Genomic DNA, 18,932 nt, shown 5'->3' with positions numbered 1-18,932 from the left:
GCTCAACACATTTTATTTACGGTTTTATGGCGTCGGACATATGGTTAAGGACCACACAGATACCGAAAAAGGAAACCCGCTGCCGCCACCTCACGAGTCACTCTCTTCGATTAGCAGCAAGGGATCTTTTATATGTACCATCCCAGACAGGATAGCACATACCACGACCGTTGACATACCAGTCGTGGTCGTTTAGAGAGAGTAAAATAATAAAATTAAAATAACAAAAAACTTGCTGTAGATACCACGAAGTAGGCGTAAATTTCCTAAACAATAACTCTTTTCATTACAGATGTTTTTCTTTTACCTTCTGCAGAAGAAGAACGTCAACAATAACACTGAAAACATTCATACATTTCTAAAAAAATAAAACAATAATAATAATAATAAAAACCCAAACTTCACTGTGAATGAAATATTATTGCCATGGCGTCTGCTTTCAAAACCTTCTTCACATATACTTGCCAAAATAATGTTATTATTATATGGTCCTTATACGTTTTAACAAAAGTATCTCACTGGGAATCTGATAATATTTTATTTGTAAACTGAATATATCTAGTATTTTTCAATCAAACAATTTTACCGTATTAATCATTCAAGTTAGAAGAAAATTTCCAGACATTATAATTGTCATTTTCGAGTTATAAAAATGTTATTTCCTTAACAGTACTTTAAAAATAATTTTCTCAAATTATTATAAGCACATGTTTTTTTAAACACATATGCCTTGATAAAACACAGAACAGTTTTATTTTTGAAAGTTTTTACTGTAAGCTGCATCACTAAACGTTTTACCCAGTAAACCAGGTGACGTTGTTAACAACATTTAAACAAAAGCTAGTGCTTCATTCCGTTATTTACAGTTCTTTGAAGCCAGTTTAGTGCAGAGAAATAATAATTAAACGGTAGCCAAATGCATAAAAATTACCTGTTTTTAATAATTGATACATTTTCTTGTTCCCATTGAAACTGGGCCTCCAATGATACATAACAGATTTAAAGTCATCATAACTTCAAAAGAATGTAACAGATTTAAAATATATATGTAAATGCTTCACAATTATATACAATTTTTAACATGTTTAATTATAATCTAAATATGGCCTTAAGTAATTTTTATTTTATGCACGTATAATGAAGAAGAAAACAATGCACCATGTCTGACTCCAAGAAGTCGTTAAATTTTAAATCGGTAGAACATATTAGAAAATAATACTTTTAAACGTAAATTAAAAACTTGTAGGTGTTTCATTTTCTGGTTGCAAAATAATAACATTTTAGTATATTATTTTATAGGAACAAACGTTTGATAATTTTACGATATACATGTAGATATCATTTTAAATTTAAATTTATATTATACTGACACGCTGGCTGACCTACATGTTTACTTCAATTCAGTTTGACATTTGGAACCTAATCAAACGTCCTCTGACGGCCGATCCCTACCAGCTGACAGCGAGGTACCGACTGAAAAGCGCTCCCGTGCGGCGAGTGAAGAGTGGAATTGTCTCCCGCAGACGTCGACGCCCAGAGTCACGTGCCGAGAGCGAGGGTGACGAGTCTATCATCACTACAGCCACGACAGATGGCGCTTATTTCTTCGACTTTGACAAAGATCTTCCTGATGATTTCGAATTTGATGGTGTGTGCGTTCTTCTTTTTAACTCTTCACAGTATTCAAACTGCAGAGAGAATCGGCAGAGAGTTTGGTATCAACATTCGAGACCTTGCATTTGTTATTAAAACTAGTCATAGTGTTTAAACAATCTTAAAACTATGTGAAAGAGGCATGATTATATTTTCTTCAACTGTTACATTTTACTTTTTGTTGAAGAAAAACATGTAACATACGTGTATTTGCACCACGATAGTTCATGACATTATGTTCCGTTATTAACAAATGCTATCTCTGTGTTCAGATTGATGGCGCCTAAATGATTTTGTCAACATACTATTGTTTAATCGGAAATAATTTATTTACTAAATACACTCAGTATATAAACAAATATAGAAGATTAATTAACGATTACCTTATTATGGTATTTTTTAAAACAAGGGACCTCTAAGTATGTACACTATCGAAAGAGAATCGTCATCACTTTAATATACATGTATAATTAAATTATGTTATAGATGACAAGTTTTAGCGTAATAATAAATATATAAAGACCTGTGTAGCTTCATCAATGTTATGTTTCGTAACAGATGAGGACAATTCAACAGGGCGGCGAAGTACGATTGGTAATCACAGTCAACGAACGTATCTGCGCAGCTGCAAAGTCCTCAGTATCCGACCAACCAGCGTCATCTACAAACATTTGAATGGAGACAAAGTGCAACTCAAACATCACGTGATTGGATCGGATGGAGCTAAGGCATGCGCAATATCGCTAGTGGTGAGAATGAGTTTTTTTTAAATATGTAGTGGGTTGTACTTTAAGGTAATACAACAATGTTTGATGCAGTGAATTATCAATGTATATACAGATAAAATTCAATAAGTTTCAATAAATTCAAAATGTTTAATGATAGTTTAAAATAAAATTTCAAGAAAAAGAAAATCCTTACAAAAGTGTACATAAAAATCATAGGAATGAATGCAGGCTAGGCCCGGGGGCGAAATCATTATGTACAACATTTGGTTAAGCATAGAACAGTTTATTAGGTAAAACTGGGTCATCTTTTCTATATACATTCATGTATTTTAAATATTAAAACAAATCCTGGTTAGGCATATTTAAGTGTGAGACGATTCTCTTTCAATAATAACCCATTAGAAAAGCGTGAACTGTTTAATATATCACAAACTTGTGCTTCTTTTATACAACATATATGGTAGTAGTAAAGTAATTGGCAATAGTTATTAAGTAGTGTAAACGGATTTCGGCTATTATGTTAAATTATTTTCATATTACTTACAAGTCAACTTTTGCCATACAAAGTATTTCTGATCATCCTGATATTTGTGGTAGTTTGAAATGCATTTTACGCAGAACAGAAAAAGTACATACTTCTGGATCTAAAGTCAATGACTTCAAGGATTTAAAAAATAGAAACTGACAAAGAGTAATTTAATCTCATTCAGGAGAACTCATCGGTACAAGTTCTGGATCTGGAGGACAACGGTATCAGCACTCAGGGCGCCCTCTACATTGCCGATATGCTAACAGAAAACACATTCATCACAGATCTGGTAAAACATTTCTTTCTTCCTTGGATTTTAATTATTTATAATTTATTTTTTAAGTTTGTTTCTTGTGTGAACTTCTCATAACTTTTCAAGAGTAATAATGTAAAAAGATTAATTTGTAACACCCCGGCAATATATGTAGCACTGGAAATATATTTGGAAACGTGTTTTATTGTTAACTTGTAGTGTAACAAGGAAAACAATAAGAGGAAAAAACAAACATTGCTATTTAGTGTCAAAAGCTGGACGACAATAAATGGCCTTGTTAGTTTGATGTTACACTTTTTTAAATGAAATTTTACTGTACACTTTTGACATCAGTTGTGTTTTGAATCAACTGTGAATGTGCAACACACGGTCAGTTATTTCAGTAGAATGTGGCAGTAAGCAAGACTGGAATACCTTTTCTATATGTTTACATATTAAAACTATTCCAGATATAAAAAATTTAAGATTTCTTTTTATTATTTCAGAACGTAGCCGAGAACAACATCCGAACAGAAGGAGCTAAAGCCATCATCAGTGCTATCAAAGACATGGACAGTATCGTCAAACTAAACCTGTCAGGTAAAGTCTTATAGTCAGGTGTTCGTAATAAATTAATTACGTTTTGTGTCATACAACAAACGCAATCACTTTTTAAGGATTGTTGAAGACCGTTTGATCGAATTCAGTCGAGTTCTTTTAAGTCCATCCTTTAAAACTTTGTACTGTAATTCGATGCACCTTGGGATTAATACCAATGGGGCTGTATAATCTTTCTACACCAGAGGTTGTATTACTTAATTTGTTCCTGAAATTATAACATTGTTTAAAGAATCTTTTTGTATTCTTTATGGGACGGGGATGCGATCTAGCTCAGTTGGTAGAGCATTCGCATGAGTCGTAGGATCAAATCCCCTTGCTGGACCCATGTGTTGTCCCAACCAGATCCTCATGACTGATATATTAAAGGCCATGGTATGTGATTTTCTGTCTGCAAAAAGGTGCATCCAAAACATATGATTAATAAATCAATGTGCACTATTAGCAATGGATTTTTCGTGCTGGGGTGTCGTTAAACATTCATTCATTCATTATTAGCAATGGAATACAGTACTATTATTTCCATGCTATCCTTGCAAGAACATTTCTTAAAAAGCCCCAACATACATGTATATGTTATGTATACAGTATTTGTTTTAGGAAACAACTTACAAGAATACGATGGAGATTTGATAGCAGAGTTACTTGATGTGAGTTCACATAATAATAATAATTATTATAACATATTATAATATTCAGCTATATAATAAAACACCCTATAAAATTAATAATGATGCATCATCTATCTATCTATCTATCTATCTATCTTTCTTTCTTTCTTTCTTCTGTCTCTATCTAAAATAAGTGAAAACACAAAAATTAAATTTGAATAGATTATTAAACGGCTACTATAAGCCGTTATAATATAGCTATATTTATTCAATGGTAATATTATATATTAATTTAGATAATTATGTTATATGTTTTAGGTTACGCTATTTTGGTATATTTCGTAATTTTGTATACAATTTTGTATTTGCAGCAATCCCATAATTTGAAAGAATTGTATGCAAGTCATAACTGTTTTCGAGAAAATGGTGGAAATGCTATCGGAGATGCAATTGGTAAATACATAAAGCATCTAAGAAATCATTACATTAGTACTACCAAGAAACCATTATCATAATATATGGACATCAATACCATCACCAGTAGCAGCACTAGCAATAACAGTAGCAGTAGTGCAGTATCAGTAGCAGTAGCATCAGTAGTTGCAGTAGCAGTAGCTGTAATAGTTGCAATAGTTTTCAGTAGCCATAACAGCAGTAGTTGCAGTAGCAGCAGTAGCATCAGTAGTTGCAATAGTTGCAATGGTTGCAGTAGCCATAACAGCAGTAGTTTCAGTAGCAGCAGTAGTTGCAGTAACAATACCAATACTAGCAGTAGTGTCAGTAGCAAGAGCAACAGTAGTTGTAGTAGTAGCAGCAACAGTAAATGTTATAGCAGGAGCCATAGTTGCAGATGAAGCAGTAGCAGTTGCAATATGAACAGCAACAGCGATACTAGCATCTAGCAGTAGTGACAGTAGCAATTAATAGAAGCTGTAGTAGCAGTAGCAATACAATACCAATAGTAGCAGTAGTTACAGTGGCAGTAACAATAACAGTAGTAGTAGTAGTAGCAGTAGTAGTAGCAGCAGCAGCAGCAATAGTTGCAGGAGTTGGCTAATAGTGAATAAATAATAAATGGCAAAAGGTATATCAGACCAATGAGTGTTATGATCTGTCACAGTATTTGTAATGTTTAACAGGTGCAGATGTGGCTGTTCCCATCAAAATGTATTCAAATAAACAATCATGGCAGAAGAAGATAGTCGATTTTGCATCTCTCAAAATGAAGCAAAGAGACAGATACTACTTACTTCGAATAAGTGTATATTATATTTATGACCGTCTTGCTTGCTATAGATAGTTGACTCTCTAGTTACTTTCTTGCTGCTACATTATATCCAGTATCCAGCACAAACGGAAATTTATTTACTTGGTTTGATTTTTACCACAAAACCTACTTGTTTAAGCACGATTTAAGTTTAGATGAGTGTCATTGTGAATTTTCAGAATGGAAGAATGCAGTTTTGGCGAAGGGCATCATGATCTACGTCTATTTGTCCAATTCTTTAAAAACAATAGTGTTAACTTACAGTTGATCTTTCCACATCATCATAAGTGATCTTTATTGGAAACAGGAGACTATTTGAGTATCCACATTCACTTAACGACCGAGTACATCTATCCTGTGCACATACTCTGAAAAATTTGTAATTCTGCCCGTGACATATCCTTAACTATTGGATGTTATAAGATAGTGTCTGACTTTTCATTGCTGCAACACTTTTCATTCGATTCACTTTCAGCATGGAACGACACCCTAGAAGTGTTGGATCTGAGCTGGAATCATCTAAGGAGGAGTGGAGCGCAGGCTATCGCAAGAGGCATCGCGGTACATTTGTAAACCCTTCCTGGCACAATATATTCCAAATAGTGTAATTTTATTGCAGCCAAAATACTAGATCTTAACTACTTGTTGAATTCGAACCCAGGCTTAGGGTTAGGTTTAGACTCAGGCTATTGCTAGAGGCATCGCGGAACGTTTGTTAACCGTTCCTGGCACAATATATTCCCGATACAGTGTAATTTTATTGCAGCCAAAATATTTGATCTTAACTACTTGTTCAATTCGAACTTTGGGTTAGGTTTAGACACAGAATATATGTATTAGAATACCTAATATTCTTTTATATGTGGTAGAACATATGTCCTGTCACATATCTCAATTGGTTTAGTTTTGATTTGTTAAAGAAAAAAGAAAGAAAATAACTTGTAAAAGTTTTCTTTTAATATTGGACACAATGACAACGTTTACCAAAATCCCATCAAATACTGTTTACAGTGTTGACATAGACGTACATGTATATAAAATATTTTCTAAGAGGATTTAGAGATCAAGTTGTGACACGTTTATTTAAAAAAAAACCCCACAAAAACCCCTCGAATATGATATTGAATGGCAGTGATAATACAATTAACGGGAGACAACTACGTCTGACTTCCAGTAAGCAAAAGTACTGGGGCCTAACTCTCGCGATCTCGCAGTGCAATGCTAAAAGACTTGCAAAGAGGATGCTTTGTTGTCTAGCCCCTGGATTACTCCAAACTTTCTACCCTAAATACATAAATATGTGGTCTAATTTACCCTGACTCCTGCGTCGTTGTGAAGCACGATGCGATATTCAAATAAGTTTTGTGAATTAGGCCCCTGAACGAATAATCTATTTTCAAAATCAAAATTCAAAATATTTTTTAAATCGTAATGATACATTTGTGAACAATTGCAATGTGTTTATCTATAGCAAACAGACGCTTTACCTCAATATTTCCACTTCGACTTGCGGTGGATTGCCACTGACAAAACTGACCTCAACGTATTTCTGCAGTGTGTATGCAATCTAACAATACATTCTCTTTAACCAGAGGCACGCGTCATGAGCACAGCTTATTGTTGTCAAATCAGTTGGTTTCGGTGAATATCATGTACATTGTTTTAGCCAAAATATATTTTTAAAATGTATGCACAAGATAAAAAAAGGTATTGCATCAGATATAATTTTAGTCACTGATGAGTCCTTTCGACAAATAATCTTCAAATATATGTACGTTTTGAATCCTTTTATGTCATAACCCAATAAACATCGTCTGAGCCAAAATGATAATGTCATTGTTTGAAATCAGCGTATAATGTAAGAGTATGATGCGCTATATTAGGAAATGGCATCTAGATTTCTAGCATCAAAGTTGCGATATACAGACACCAAAAGCTGGAGCAGAAGAAACATGTTTGACTAACAGACAGCTGAAGACATTTCTTTAGTCATATATTTCAGTTTTAATTCAATATCTATGTAAATAAGAAACCTGTTTACTGAGTTAGTGTAGTCGCATTTCAGATAAACTCCGGCGTCACGGTGTTGAACCTGGCGTGGAACGGGTTTTACCTGGACGGCTGTAAGGAGATGGGCAAGGCTCTGGAACGCAACAAAACACTACAGGACCTCGACCTCAGTTCCAACAGAATCAACAAGCAGTGTCTTGATGAGCTCTGGAAGGGCTTGAAGAAAAATTCAACACTCAAAATACTCAAGGTAAGAAAAACTCAACACTCAAAATACTCATGTTAAGAAAAATTCCACACTCAAAATAATCAAGGTAAGGAAAACTCCACACTAAACAAAACCTCAAGGTAAGGAAAACTCAACACTTAAATACTCAAGGTAAGGAAAACTCAATACTCGAAATACTCAAAGTACGGAAAACTCAACACTGGAAATACTCAAGATAAGGAAAATGCAACACTCAAAATACGCATGTTAAGAAAAATTTAACACTTTGAATACTCATGGTAAGGAAAACTCAACACTAAAAACCTCAAGGTCAGGAAAACTCAACACTTAAATATTCAAAGTAAGGAAACTCAATACTCAAAATACTCAAGGTAAGGAAAACCCAACACTGGAAATACTCAAGATAAGGAAAACTCAACATTCAGAATAATCAACGTAAGGAAAACTCAATACTTAGAATACTCATGGTAAGGAAAACTCAACACTAAACAAACCCTCACGGTAAGGAAAACTCAACACTTAAATACTCAAGGTAAGGAAAACTTAATACTCGAAATACTCAAGGTACGGAAAACTCAACACTGGAAATATTCAAGATAAGAAAAATGCAACACTCAAAATACGCATGTTAAGAAAAATTCAACACTTTGAATACTCAATGGTAAGGAAAACTCAACATTAAAAACCTCAAGGTAAGGAAAATTCAACACTTAAATACTCAAATTAAGGAAAACTCAATACTCAAATACTCAAGGTAAGGAAAACTTAACACTGGAAATACTCAAGGAAAAGTCAACTAGTTGTTTTTATTCCTGTCTTAAGCATTTACGCTTATAAAACTTTAGTGTCAAGACTCAAATCTCTAATGATGTCACACCCCTACATTTTGTATAGCGTTGCCATGACGTTACGGTCTCAGACTATATTAGTCTTCAATCTAGCCTTTAAATGTTTATAAGCACCAGGCCTGGGTTGCCACCCCAGGCTTCTGGATTACTTCCTCAGGACAACGTTCTTGAACTTTAATTGAATATCTATGGACACGTTGATTACTATAAACAATACAGTTCACTGATGTTTATTATTTGTGTTAAAATCCTCAATAAATCCCTGTGTATTTCGAAAATTTAAATCAAGTTTAGCAAATATTATTTCTATTAGTATTTAAATTATTTGGGAGCAAAACTAACATAAAACACGAGTATGCAAATATTTTGATAACCAAATACAAATCATGCAAAGTAACTTATTATGTGATGCATTTGGCATAGACAATTTAATTCATTCATATGTTGCTGCTTTGATAGCACAGACACTCACATGAAGACAATAAGCTAATTATTGTTGCTTGTCTCTATATTTATGATTAATATTTTTAATGCAAATTTTTATCTACATTAAATATATATTATTGGTAATGAACTACAATGAATTGTTCTTGTATTCACAGTTAACGGACAATCCTCTGACGTCAGTAGGGGCACTGTTTATACTGCAGTCTATAGCGGACACTAAAACAGCTGGACTTTCCGAGCTGGACCTTGGTGTAAGTCAATATCAATCTGGACTTGTTGATATCGACCTTGGAGTAAGTCACTGTCTGTTTGGTGTGTGGTATTAAATACGCTATTTACCATCTCGCCTCTTCATTTGATAACATTGTAGAAGTCAGTTTTAAAGTTACAGCTTCAAAGTTAAATAAATTATATTTTTGTTTTATAGTTATCTAATACAGGAATGTCCGGGACAAGCTATCTTGGAAACGTCTTCTGTCTCCGAAGTATCTCTTTTTTTTATGTTTCAAAATAACGAAAATGTGCAGACCGCATTTGCTGCAATATATGAGATTTTCAAATTTCTATACAAATCAAGTAAAATAGTGTTGACATCTGTTATAACGACGTTTAGCCACAAACATTCTATACTAATGTATGATATTTGGTTATTCTGATTACGTATAAACACGTTTGCCCATGACATGGCTTGTTTGTCAGTAAGGGATTGGGAAGAAACAACAATAATATATTTGTTAACATACTTTAAAAAAATATATACATAACTGTATTGAGATTAAGATTTTAATAAATATTTAATTATCACTATTCTGTAGAGCCAGTGCGTTGAAAAAGCGTTCCCAGATGTATTGGAAAAGCTTCAGGAAGGTCGATCATTCAAATGTGTGTTTGGCGCTGTGATTGGCCAGGACTCGGATGCAGACGACCCGGAGAAAGATCTACTGGAGGAGAACCCAGTCCTCATTCTGATGGAGTTCGGCAAGATCCTAGGCCTGCGTCTCACAGACCTCTTCTCCATGATGGACAAAGACGGGAGCAAGACCCTGACACGAGCTGAAATCAAGCAAGGTTTGCTGGTAAGTCACCTCGTCTCCATGATGTACAACGACGGGAGCAGTAATCAAGCTAGGTGTGCTGGTAAGTCACCTCTTCTCCATGATGGACAAAGACGGGAGCAGAAATCAAGCTAGGTTTGCTGGTAAGTCACCTCTTCTCCATGATGGACAACGACGGGAGCAGTAATCAAGCTAGTTTTTCTGTTAAGTCACCTCTTCTCCGTGATGGACAAATACGGGAGCAGAAATCAAGCTGGGTTTGCTAGTAAGTCATGTCATAAGCTGGTGTATTACTGGGGGGTTTCTACTTTCCTCAGTTTTTCAAAAACGAAATAGAAATTAGTTAATTATTATCAAGAAACATATACTAAAAGTTAAAACATGAAAATCATGATGATTTTATTGATGTCATATCAATGTTTGGTGTAATGGACGTTAAAAAATATTAAACAGGATAGATTTACTGAAAAATCATATTAATGTTTTGTGTGATAGACGTTATAGAATATCAAACAGGATAGATTTACTGGACATTCATATTACGGTTTTGTGTAGTGGAAGTTACAGAATTTCATTCAGGAGATATTTACTGGAAAATCATATTCATGTTGTGAATAATTTCAGTTAAAAAACGACTAGTAAGAAAACCTGATATCATCATTGTTATGACAGTGATTCATGATTGCTTGCATCACAACTGTACTTATTCTAATGAGCTCTGTCCAGTTTTGATTTAATATACTACTTGGGGAGAGGTAGTCCTCTTTGTGGGGGGTGAAAAAATTATGAACTCTTCAGTAAAGGATCTTCTCGGGAATGGCTGTCCTCCTATAGACGAGTCACTATATAGAGATTCATGTAATCAACAACTATTTTGCTAAATACCCATTCGACTCTGCATTGTGCAGAGATACGGCCTTGATCACGTGTTACATTTTTTCAGATTACTAGCAAGTATAGTATATATTACGATAGGTATGGTATAATGTGCGTTACACATGGCAATCAATATGGTTTTACTAGTCTCACTGCCTATTTGGTATAACGGACAAGCGATACGAGTTTACTGGTGAATCGTATCATGGGTTTTGATGTAACTAACATTACAGAAAGTATTTAAATTCATATATTATTAAAGTTCTTCCTTGTTATTAAAAACAGCTACTCCATTTATTTTAATGTAGGTTTTATGCTTTTTCTCTGTAAATCAAAGCAGTTGTCAAGTTAAACTCATCAAAATAAATTTTAAAAACAATTATTTCTATTTATAGGAATGTAACATACCTCTGTCTGCCAAGGCATTGGACGTGATGATAGAAAAACTAGACCAAGATGGTGACGGTGAAATAGACTATGGGTAAGTTTGGGGGTTTTTTACAACGCGTGTTTGTCATTAAATTAATATGTACATGAAGTACAAATAAAAAGCTTTAAAAATATAAACGGTCCTAACCAGAAGCAGATTTAGGGGTCAACCTGGCATCATACTCACCATTTGGACACACAGTATACTTATCATTATTGTCCTTCGCTCATATTTAGTACCAATATTTTTGAAATCTCATATCCTGATATTCCCTTTCGTTCCCCGCCACTCTCAATTTGGTGCCACATTTTGCAAAATCCTATATCCGCCCTGGAAGATATAATGAATTTAATATATATATATATAACAATATGAGTGATCCTTCAGTATTAACGCTGAGTATATGTATGTATGTATGTATGTATGTACATGTATATATATATATATATATATATATATACTCAGAATTACTATTGAAGGGTCACTCATATTGTTAGTAGTACACATGTTAACGATGCTCGTCCAACACACTAATTATGAAAGAAAGGAATATATATATATATATATATATATATATATATATATATATATAGTGAAGGTAGATTGTGTAAAATGTGTCATAAGAAAGTAGTTTTATGTATATTTATGTGCTATTCAAAATGGCCCCCGCTGTTCTTTAGACGATATCCACAGTTGTGCTATTGGCGAATCTATTCTCCTCCCAATAAAAGGAAGAAAGGAAAGACATAATTGTAGGCTAACCTAGCGGGATGGGGCAAACAGGAAGAAAGGAAAGACATAATTGTAGGCTAACCTAGCGGGATGGGGCAAACAGGAAGAAAGGAAAGGCATAATTGTAGGCTAACCTAGCGGGATGGGGCAAACAGGAAGAAAGGAAAGACATAATTGTAGGCTAACCTAGCGGGATGGGGCAAACAGGAAGAAAGGAAAGGCATAATTGTAGGCTAACCTAGCGGGATGGGGCAAACAGGAAGAAAGGAAAGACATAATTGTAGGCTAACCTAGCGGGATGGGGCAAACAGGAAGAAAGGAAAGGCATAATTGTAGGCTAACCTAGCGGGATGGGGCAAACAGGAAGAAAGGAAAGACATAATTGTAGGCTAACCTAGCGGGATGGGGCAAACAGGAAGAAAGGAAAGACATAATTGTAGGCTAACCTAGCGGGATGGGGCAAACAGGAAGAAAGGAAAGGCATAATTGTAGGCTAACCTAGCGGGATGGGGCAAACAGGAAGAAAGGAAAGACATAATTGTAGGCTAACCTAGCGGGATGGGGCAAACAGGAAGAAAGGAAAGACATAATTGTAGGCTAACCTAGCGGGATGGGGCAAACAGGAAGAAAGGAAAGACATAATTGTAGGCTAACCTAGCGGGATGGGGCAAACAGGAAGAAAGGAAAGACATAATTGTAGGCTAACCTAGCGGGATGGGGCAAACAGGAAGAAAGGAAAGACATAATTGTAGGCTAACCTAGCGGGATGGGGCAAACAGGAAGAAAGGAAAGACATAATTGTAGGCTAACCTAGCGGGATGGGGCAAACAGGAAGATGTTCCCATACAAAACTTTCACTTTGTAAGGGCCCTGGATATTTTGCTAGACTGAGAAGTCCCTTTTTATTCTGCTTCCATTATAATTTTGCTGCGCACTAGTTATTTTTGGAGAGAAATTTTTGAGTAACAATGCGATAACAAATACAGTCAAACTTACTCAAGATAGCGGCCACCCGTATCAAGACGCCACCTATCGTAACAGGCAATATTTTATCTGCCAAAATCATCAAATACATTGTAAACTGTGCATTGTCACCTGTCTTATAAGACCACTTTTTGATAATCCTTTAGTGGCTGTTTAACACAGGTTTGATTGTACTACTCTGTCCCGTTGTGGCTAACACATACCTAGCTTAACACATATTCCACCGCATGTACTGTAGAACCCCCCCCCCAACTATTTTAAGTTCATATCGATTAAAAGTCTATTCATGGGTTTTTTTGTGGGTTTTTTACAGTGAATTAATGTCGGCTCATTCCGCACATCGTCGGAAACTAACGAAGACTGTTATTAGGTCACGTGAGATGAACGTGGACATGGAGGAAACGGACGTGGGACGAATCAGAAAATTTCTGAAAATGCTCATAGCTAAGAAAAGAAGAGAGCAAGCTTTGAATCTGTCCAAGAAGAAAATCAGCGCAGTGAACGCAATCCAGGGCAAATCCAGAGAGGGGTCGTCGAAATCTCGACCAGGGACAGCCTCGTGACGTCACCATGTTTTCCAAATACCAAACGCCTTTACATGCCCACGTCCATTAGGTTCAGGCATCTCCACCCAAGGTCTTGCCTCTGGTATGTCCAGTGGCTTGACTCAGGTTATAGTCGCCATGTTGTTCACACGGGTCTAACATGTTTTCTCTGGGAAAGAGAACATGGACATTTGAATAGGAGATTTCAACGGAGGGTTGGTCCCACCCACACCTGGATCATACCCAAAACAGACGGGGCAGGATCCGGAGTGTGTAAATTGGGAACACATGCCCCAATCCAACATTTGATCCAGACGTTACGAGAACGCAGATTCTATATATATATATATCTATCTATCAGAATGCCTGTCAGCATTATTCAGTGATGCATATTTTGTGAAATAATTCACATTTAGTCCGCATAAACGACGCAAGACTCTTTACAATCAAACAGAGCGGTATAACGTGTTTTGAAAAGAAAAACAAACTCTAATGGATATATTATATATGCTGCAAGCATTGTCAGATATCAAGTTGAACCCGTATATTGCATTGTGGGAAAGAATTCAAATATGTGTGACATTGCCCCACACAAAAACACCGCGGTATTCAGATTATTTGATCCTATTAAGCAACCCGTGAAAAGTCGCACAGTTCGCTTCATCGTATGTATGCCCATTGGACTATATGATATCTCATTCCAGCTAGTACACCACGACTGGTATATCAAAGGCTGTGTGCTATTTTCTCTATTGGATGGTGCATAAAAAAAAAATCTTGCTACTAATGGAAGCATGTAGTGGGTTTCCTTTCTATGACTACATGTCAAAATTACCAAATGTTCTCTAGTGGTGTCATTAAACAAAACAAACTAACTTTTAACTTTCATCGTCTGTATAGTCTAGCCAATCTAAGGTTTAAAAGAATGAAAGAAAGATGTTTTCTTTAACACATTTTTATATGGCTGCAGACATATGGGTAAGGACTACATAATAAGGAGGAAACCCGGTATCGTCACTCCATGGGCTATTATTTTTTATTAGCAGCAAGATATCTTTTACATACACGATCCCACAGAAAGGATAGTGCACAACACGGCTTTTGTTACACCAAATGTTATGCACTGGTTGGTACGAGAAATGGACCCACTGATCAACTCTAGACCAACCGCGCTTTACCTTTGTGCTACGTCGCTAAGGTTTAAAAAAGCTTAACCTAGAGCAAATAGCAACATAATGTATTGTTGTGTAACTTACTCTCAACTCTCTTAGACAACATTTCGAAAATATAGATTGATGTAGTTGGGGTGGGGAGATACTAATTCGCATAAATTAAGTATGGTCGCAACAGTATACATATGTAAATGATGTTTAAAATGTCTTGTATTTTGACAGAATTAACTTACTTGATGGATTGAAAATATTCTTCATAATTGAAGATGGCTTTCATTTTTCAATATGGACGAAAACATTGACATAATAATTGCATATTACTATATATATTTTTATTGTATAAATTCTAAAGTGATCTGTGATCTTGGTAATCTAAATTTTTGTTTCTTCTTTTTTGAACGCTCAGATAGGCATGTAGCTCAAACAAATGCTGCTGTACGCTGTATATTTTCCTTGGGGCCGAATAGTTTCTCCTTCAGGGGTTCATCTGAAGGCTAGACTGCTTTCCTATGATCCAGGTAGTGTGGACAATCCTTCATAAGAAGATCGACAGTCATGGGGGCTGTGCCACAATCACAGGTTCCCGCCCCCCCCCCCCCCCCCCCCCACACACACACACACTCGGCATGTTGTGTACAGGTGGCTCTTGCATTTGAGTTTACAGTGGTCTGTTCTCAGTCGTGTCATCATTACCTGGTCTTCTCTTGAAAATAGTTTTGTTCAAAAACATCATTAAAGTAGTGTTTCATACTGTAGATTACCATGTTCTATATATAAACATAACATGGTGTTACATTTCACCAATTAGCCTATCTTTTGAAAGTAAAGTTTGTTTTATTTAACGACGCCGCTAGAGCACATTGATTTTTTATCTTATCATCGGCTATTGGACGTCAAACATATGGTCATTCTGACACTGTTTTTAGAGGAAACCCGCTGTCGCCACATAGGCTACTCTTTTTACGACAGGCAGCAAGGGATCTTTTATTTGCGCTTCCCACAGGCAGGATAGCACAAACCATGGCCTTTGTTGAACCAGTTATGGATCACTGGTCGGTGCAAGTGGTTTACACCTACCCATTGAGCCTTGCGGAGCACTCACTCAGGGTTTGGAGTCGGTATCTCGATTAAAAATCCCATGCCTCGACTGGGATCCGAACCCAGTACCTACCAGCCTGTAGACCGATGGCCTGCCACGACGCCACCGAAGCCGGTTCCTATCTTTTGAAGTCAACACTGAAATATTTGCTCCGAATACATTTGTATTCACCACATGCAGCTATCTAGTCTTTGTCCGTTCCAAGAGCATCGCCATCTGTTTTACAACTTCTTACATAGGCGTATGGAATTACACTTTAATGGTGAGGTGAAAGCAATTTGCCCTGGAATGGGTTTAGGGTACCATTATTGCACAATCACTATCTTCAGCATACAATAACACAAATGTAGAGACGTCAATCACCAAGTTAACACTCATTTATCCAATTAGTAATTCCATGATAGTCTATAGTAAAAGGTAATCAACTCGCATCAACCAATAAAAAAAGTCAGGAAAGATAAATTTTGGAAAACAAAAATGCCGCTCAGTAGTCAAGTATACACAATTTGCCAACTGTTTGCTAAAGCGGATATTGTCGTTTGTAGATGGACCTGATCCATATCCATCAAATACTGTTTTGTATAACAATGTAGATATATCTGACATGGATTCAAAAGTTTGGGTCACTAACATGTAAACGGCACGTGGATCAATTTATCAAAGGGGCATCCCAATGGGGAAAATAATTTTAAAAAAAGAAAAAAGAAGAAAAAGTGGTCACTTGAATATTTTGGGGTGAACAGGTCTCCAGATTCGCCCATCCCTTGGTTTCACTTCTGAGTCGAAGTTTATTTTTGTTCTGGATTGTCGTTAAACATTAATTTATTTATTGATTCACTCGTTATATTTTCGCCACAGAGGGAGTGGCTAATGACGAACAGTTGCAAGTTACTACCGGGTTACTAAATATCTGGCGTCCCTTTTTTAATGTGACCAATGGTCTACTTCATGAACTGAGGCGTAACTCTGTAGACCTTAATGCAGACGAGAGCCCACTCAGCCATGCAGTAATTTGTCATTATTAACTAAATGTTATTTTTGTCAGCGTCAAACAAGTTTTTTTAAACAGCATTTACATTTTACATGTTTTAGAGGAATACGCATTTTCCTTGAGAAAACATTCAAATGTATTATTTATTTATAAAAGGTGCGTAGAAAACAAAATAAAACAAAATAAAACAAAACAAACAGGGAGAGATAACGTAGATATATTACCTAGACTCTTGGAGTATTCCCAAAACTTCCGACACGTTAATCCGACACATATTTGATTAGCCAATCAAGTTCCTGTCATATGATCGCTGAATTAGTTCTGGCATTTTCCCAGGACTCGGTCAAGCCAGGTCATTGGGTTTAACGTGCATGTGACGGTACATACTCTTAATTTTGTTTTCGCCTGTGGCGATATTAATTGTTTTAGAAGGCCGTGTGCAGTTCCAGATTGCACTTAGCCAGGTGGGCAACTTGTTACGTAATACTTCTGCGCGACGGTCCTCGATCGGTACGCCTAATACACACCCAGAGCAGGTGTGGAGGCCATGTGGCTAGTAGTTACGTAATATCTCCGGTAGTGCTGTTTATGGCCAGGGGATTGCTCGCGGTTGGCGACAGCCAGTCTGGCGATCTAAGAGAAAGAGATGCCGTCTTGGTCGCTGTGGAAATGCAGATGATACGTGAGGTACCGCCTTGTACCCCCAGGCGATTTTCTGATTTTATAATAAATAGCTAGGGGTTAGAGATATCTGGGAGAAGCAAAAAGGACGGCTCCCAGGGAACGTTGTCCGTTTGGACTTTGGTAAATATATATATTATTTCTGCTCTGTTGTATAACCTTGATGTGATTGATGTGACTTTTAAATATTTTAATACTGTATTATACCAATATTCTTTAGACAGTGTCTTCGGTCATCTGACGAAGTAAATCGTAGTCTTATTGTTCTAACATTATACGAGTATTTGGTAATATAAAGCTTAGCCAGTCATCCTAGAAGACCTAGGTAAACTGTAGGTTATTGTCTTTATTGTGATAGGTACCAGTATTAATTTTGTGTTACAAGGTTACTGAATGAGTAGTTAAGGGTTAATTAAAAATTAACCAGTTAGGAATAGTGTTGTAATTCCTTTATTAATTAAGTTCTCCTGGCAGCGTTTCTCAATTATCACACGTTATTGAACGAGTAGTTAAGGGTTAATTAAAAATTAACCAGTTAGGAATAGTGTTGTAATTCCTTTATTAATTAAGTTCCCCTAGAAGCGTTTCTCAATTATCGCACGTGTGGGTGTTGTGTCACGGTGAAGTGATTAGCATATTGTGTAAACTAGACACCTAGAGATTAACTAATTAAGTGATCAGTTCTGGGTTGTTATTATTGTTGTTATTAATTAACTACTGCGGCAGTGCATTTGTCAGCGTAGGTTAATACAGATTCCAAAGTGTATTGTGTTTTGTTGTGTTTTCTAGTGAACTAAACGTGCTATAATAATATATACTTGTATAGATCGTATCTCTGATCATACCTAGAAGAGCCATACTAGGGTTTAACTGCCTGTTACAGAGAGATCCAATAGATATACAGTTAGGAGAGATATTTGGATAATCGTGTTTTATTCAGTTACGGGAATTATAGAATCCCCGTGACAGTGCACATTCAAAGAAAGCTGTTGTAGCACACGCCTGTCATGGGCGCACGTGTTGACTTATGCCGGCTCCTTTGTCCTGGGACAGGAAGTAGGCCTTAACCATGAAGGATATCATAGGGCGACTAATATATTTTTTCTGTTATGTAATAGTTTTCATCATCCCCGCACGTCGTCAGTGACGCTTGGTGGGTTTTATTTTTAACATT

General features: G+C 36.1%; 1 protein-coding gene across 1 annotated transcript; it reads left to right on the top strand.

Moving 5' to 3' along the window:
* Positions 1 to 1,386: 1,386 nt before the first annotated feature.
* Positions 1,387 to 15,567, top strand: LOC121374768 (leucine-rich repeat-containing protein 74A-like). Its single transcript, XM_041501877.1, has 13 exons — positions 1,387 to 1,710; positions 2,175 to 2,402; positions 3,092 to 3,199; positions 3,670 to 3,763; positions 4,382 to 4,431; positions 4,764 to 4,845; positions 6,135 to 6,220; positions 7,131 to 7,202; positions 7,725 to 7,919; positions 9,349 to 9,486; positions 10,009 to 10,269; positions 11,520 to 11,605; positions 13,584 to 15,567. Exons 1-13 carry the CDS (start codon positions 1,387 to 1,389, stop codon positions 13,831 to 13,833), a joined length of 1,974 nt encoding a protein of 657 aa, XP_041357811.1. The 3' UTR covers positions 13,834 to 15,567.
* Positions 15,568 to 18,932: the final 3,365 nt, after the last annotated feature.

Source organism: Gigantopelta aegis, chromosome 6, assembly GCF_016097555.1.
Source record: "Gigantopelta aegis isolate Gae_Host chromosome 6, Gae_host_genome, whole genome shotgun sequence".
Classification (NCBI taxonomy): domain Eukaryota; kingdom Metazoa; phylum Mollusca; class Gastropoda; order Neomphalida; family Peltospiridae; genus Gigantopelta; species Gigantopelta aegis.
Note: the sequence above shows the minus strand (reverse complement) of the source record. Positions and strands in the feature narration are given on the sequence as shown.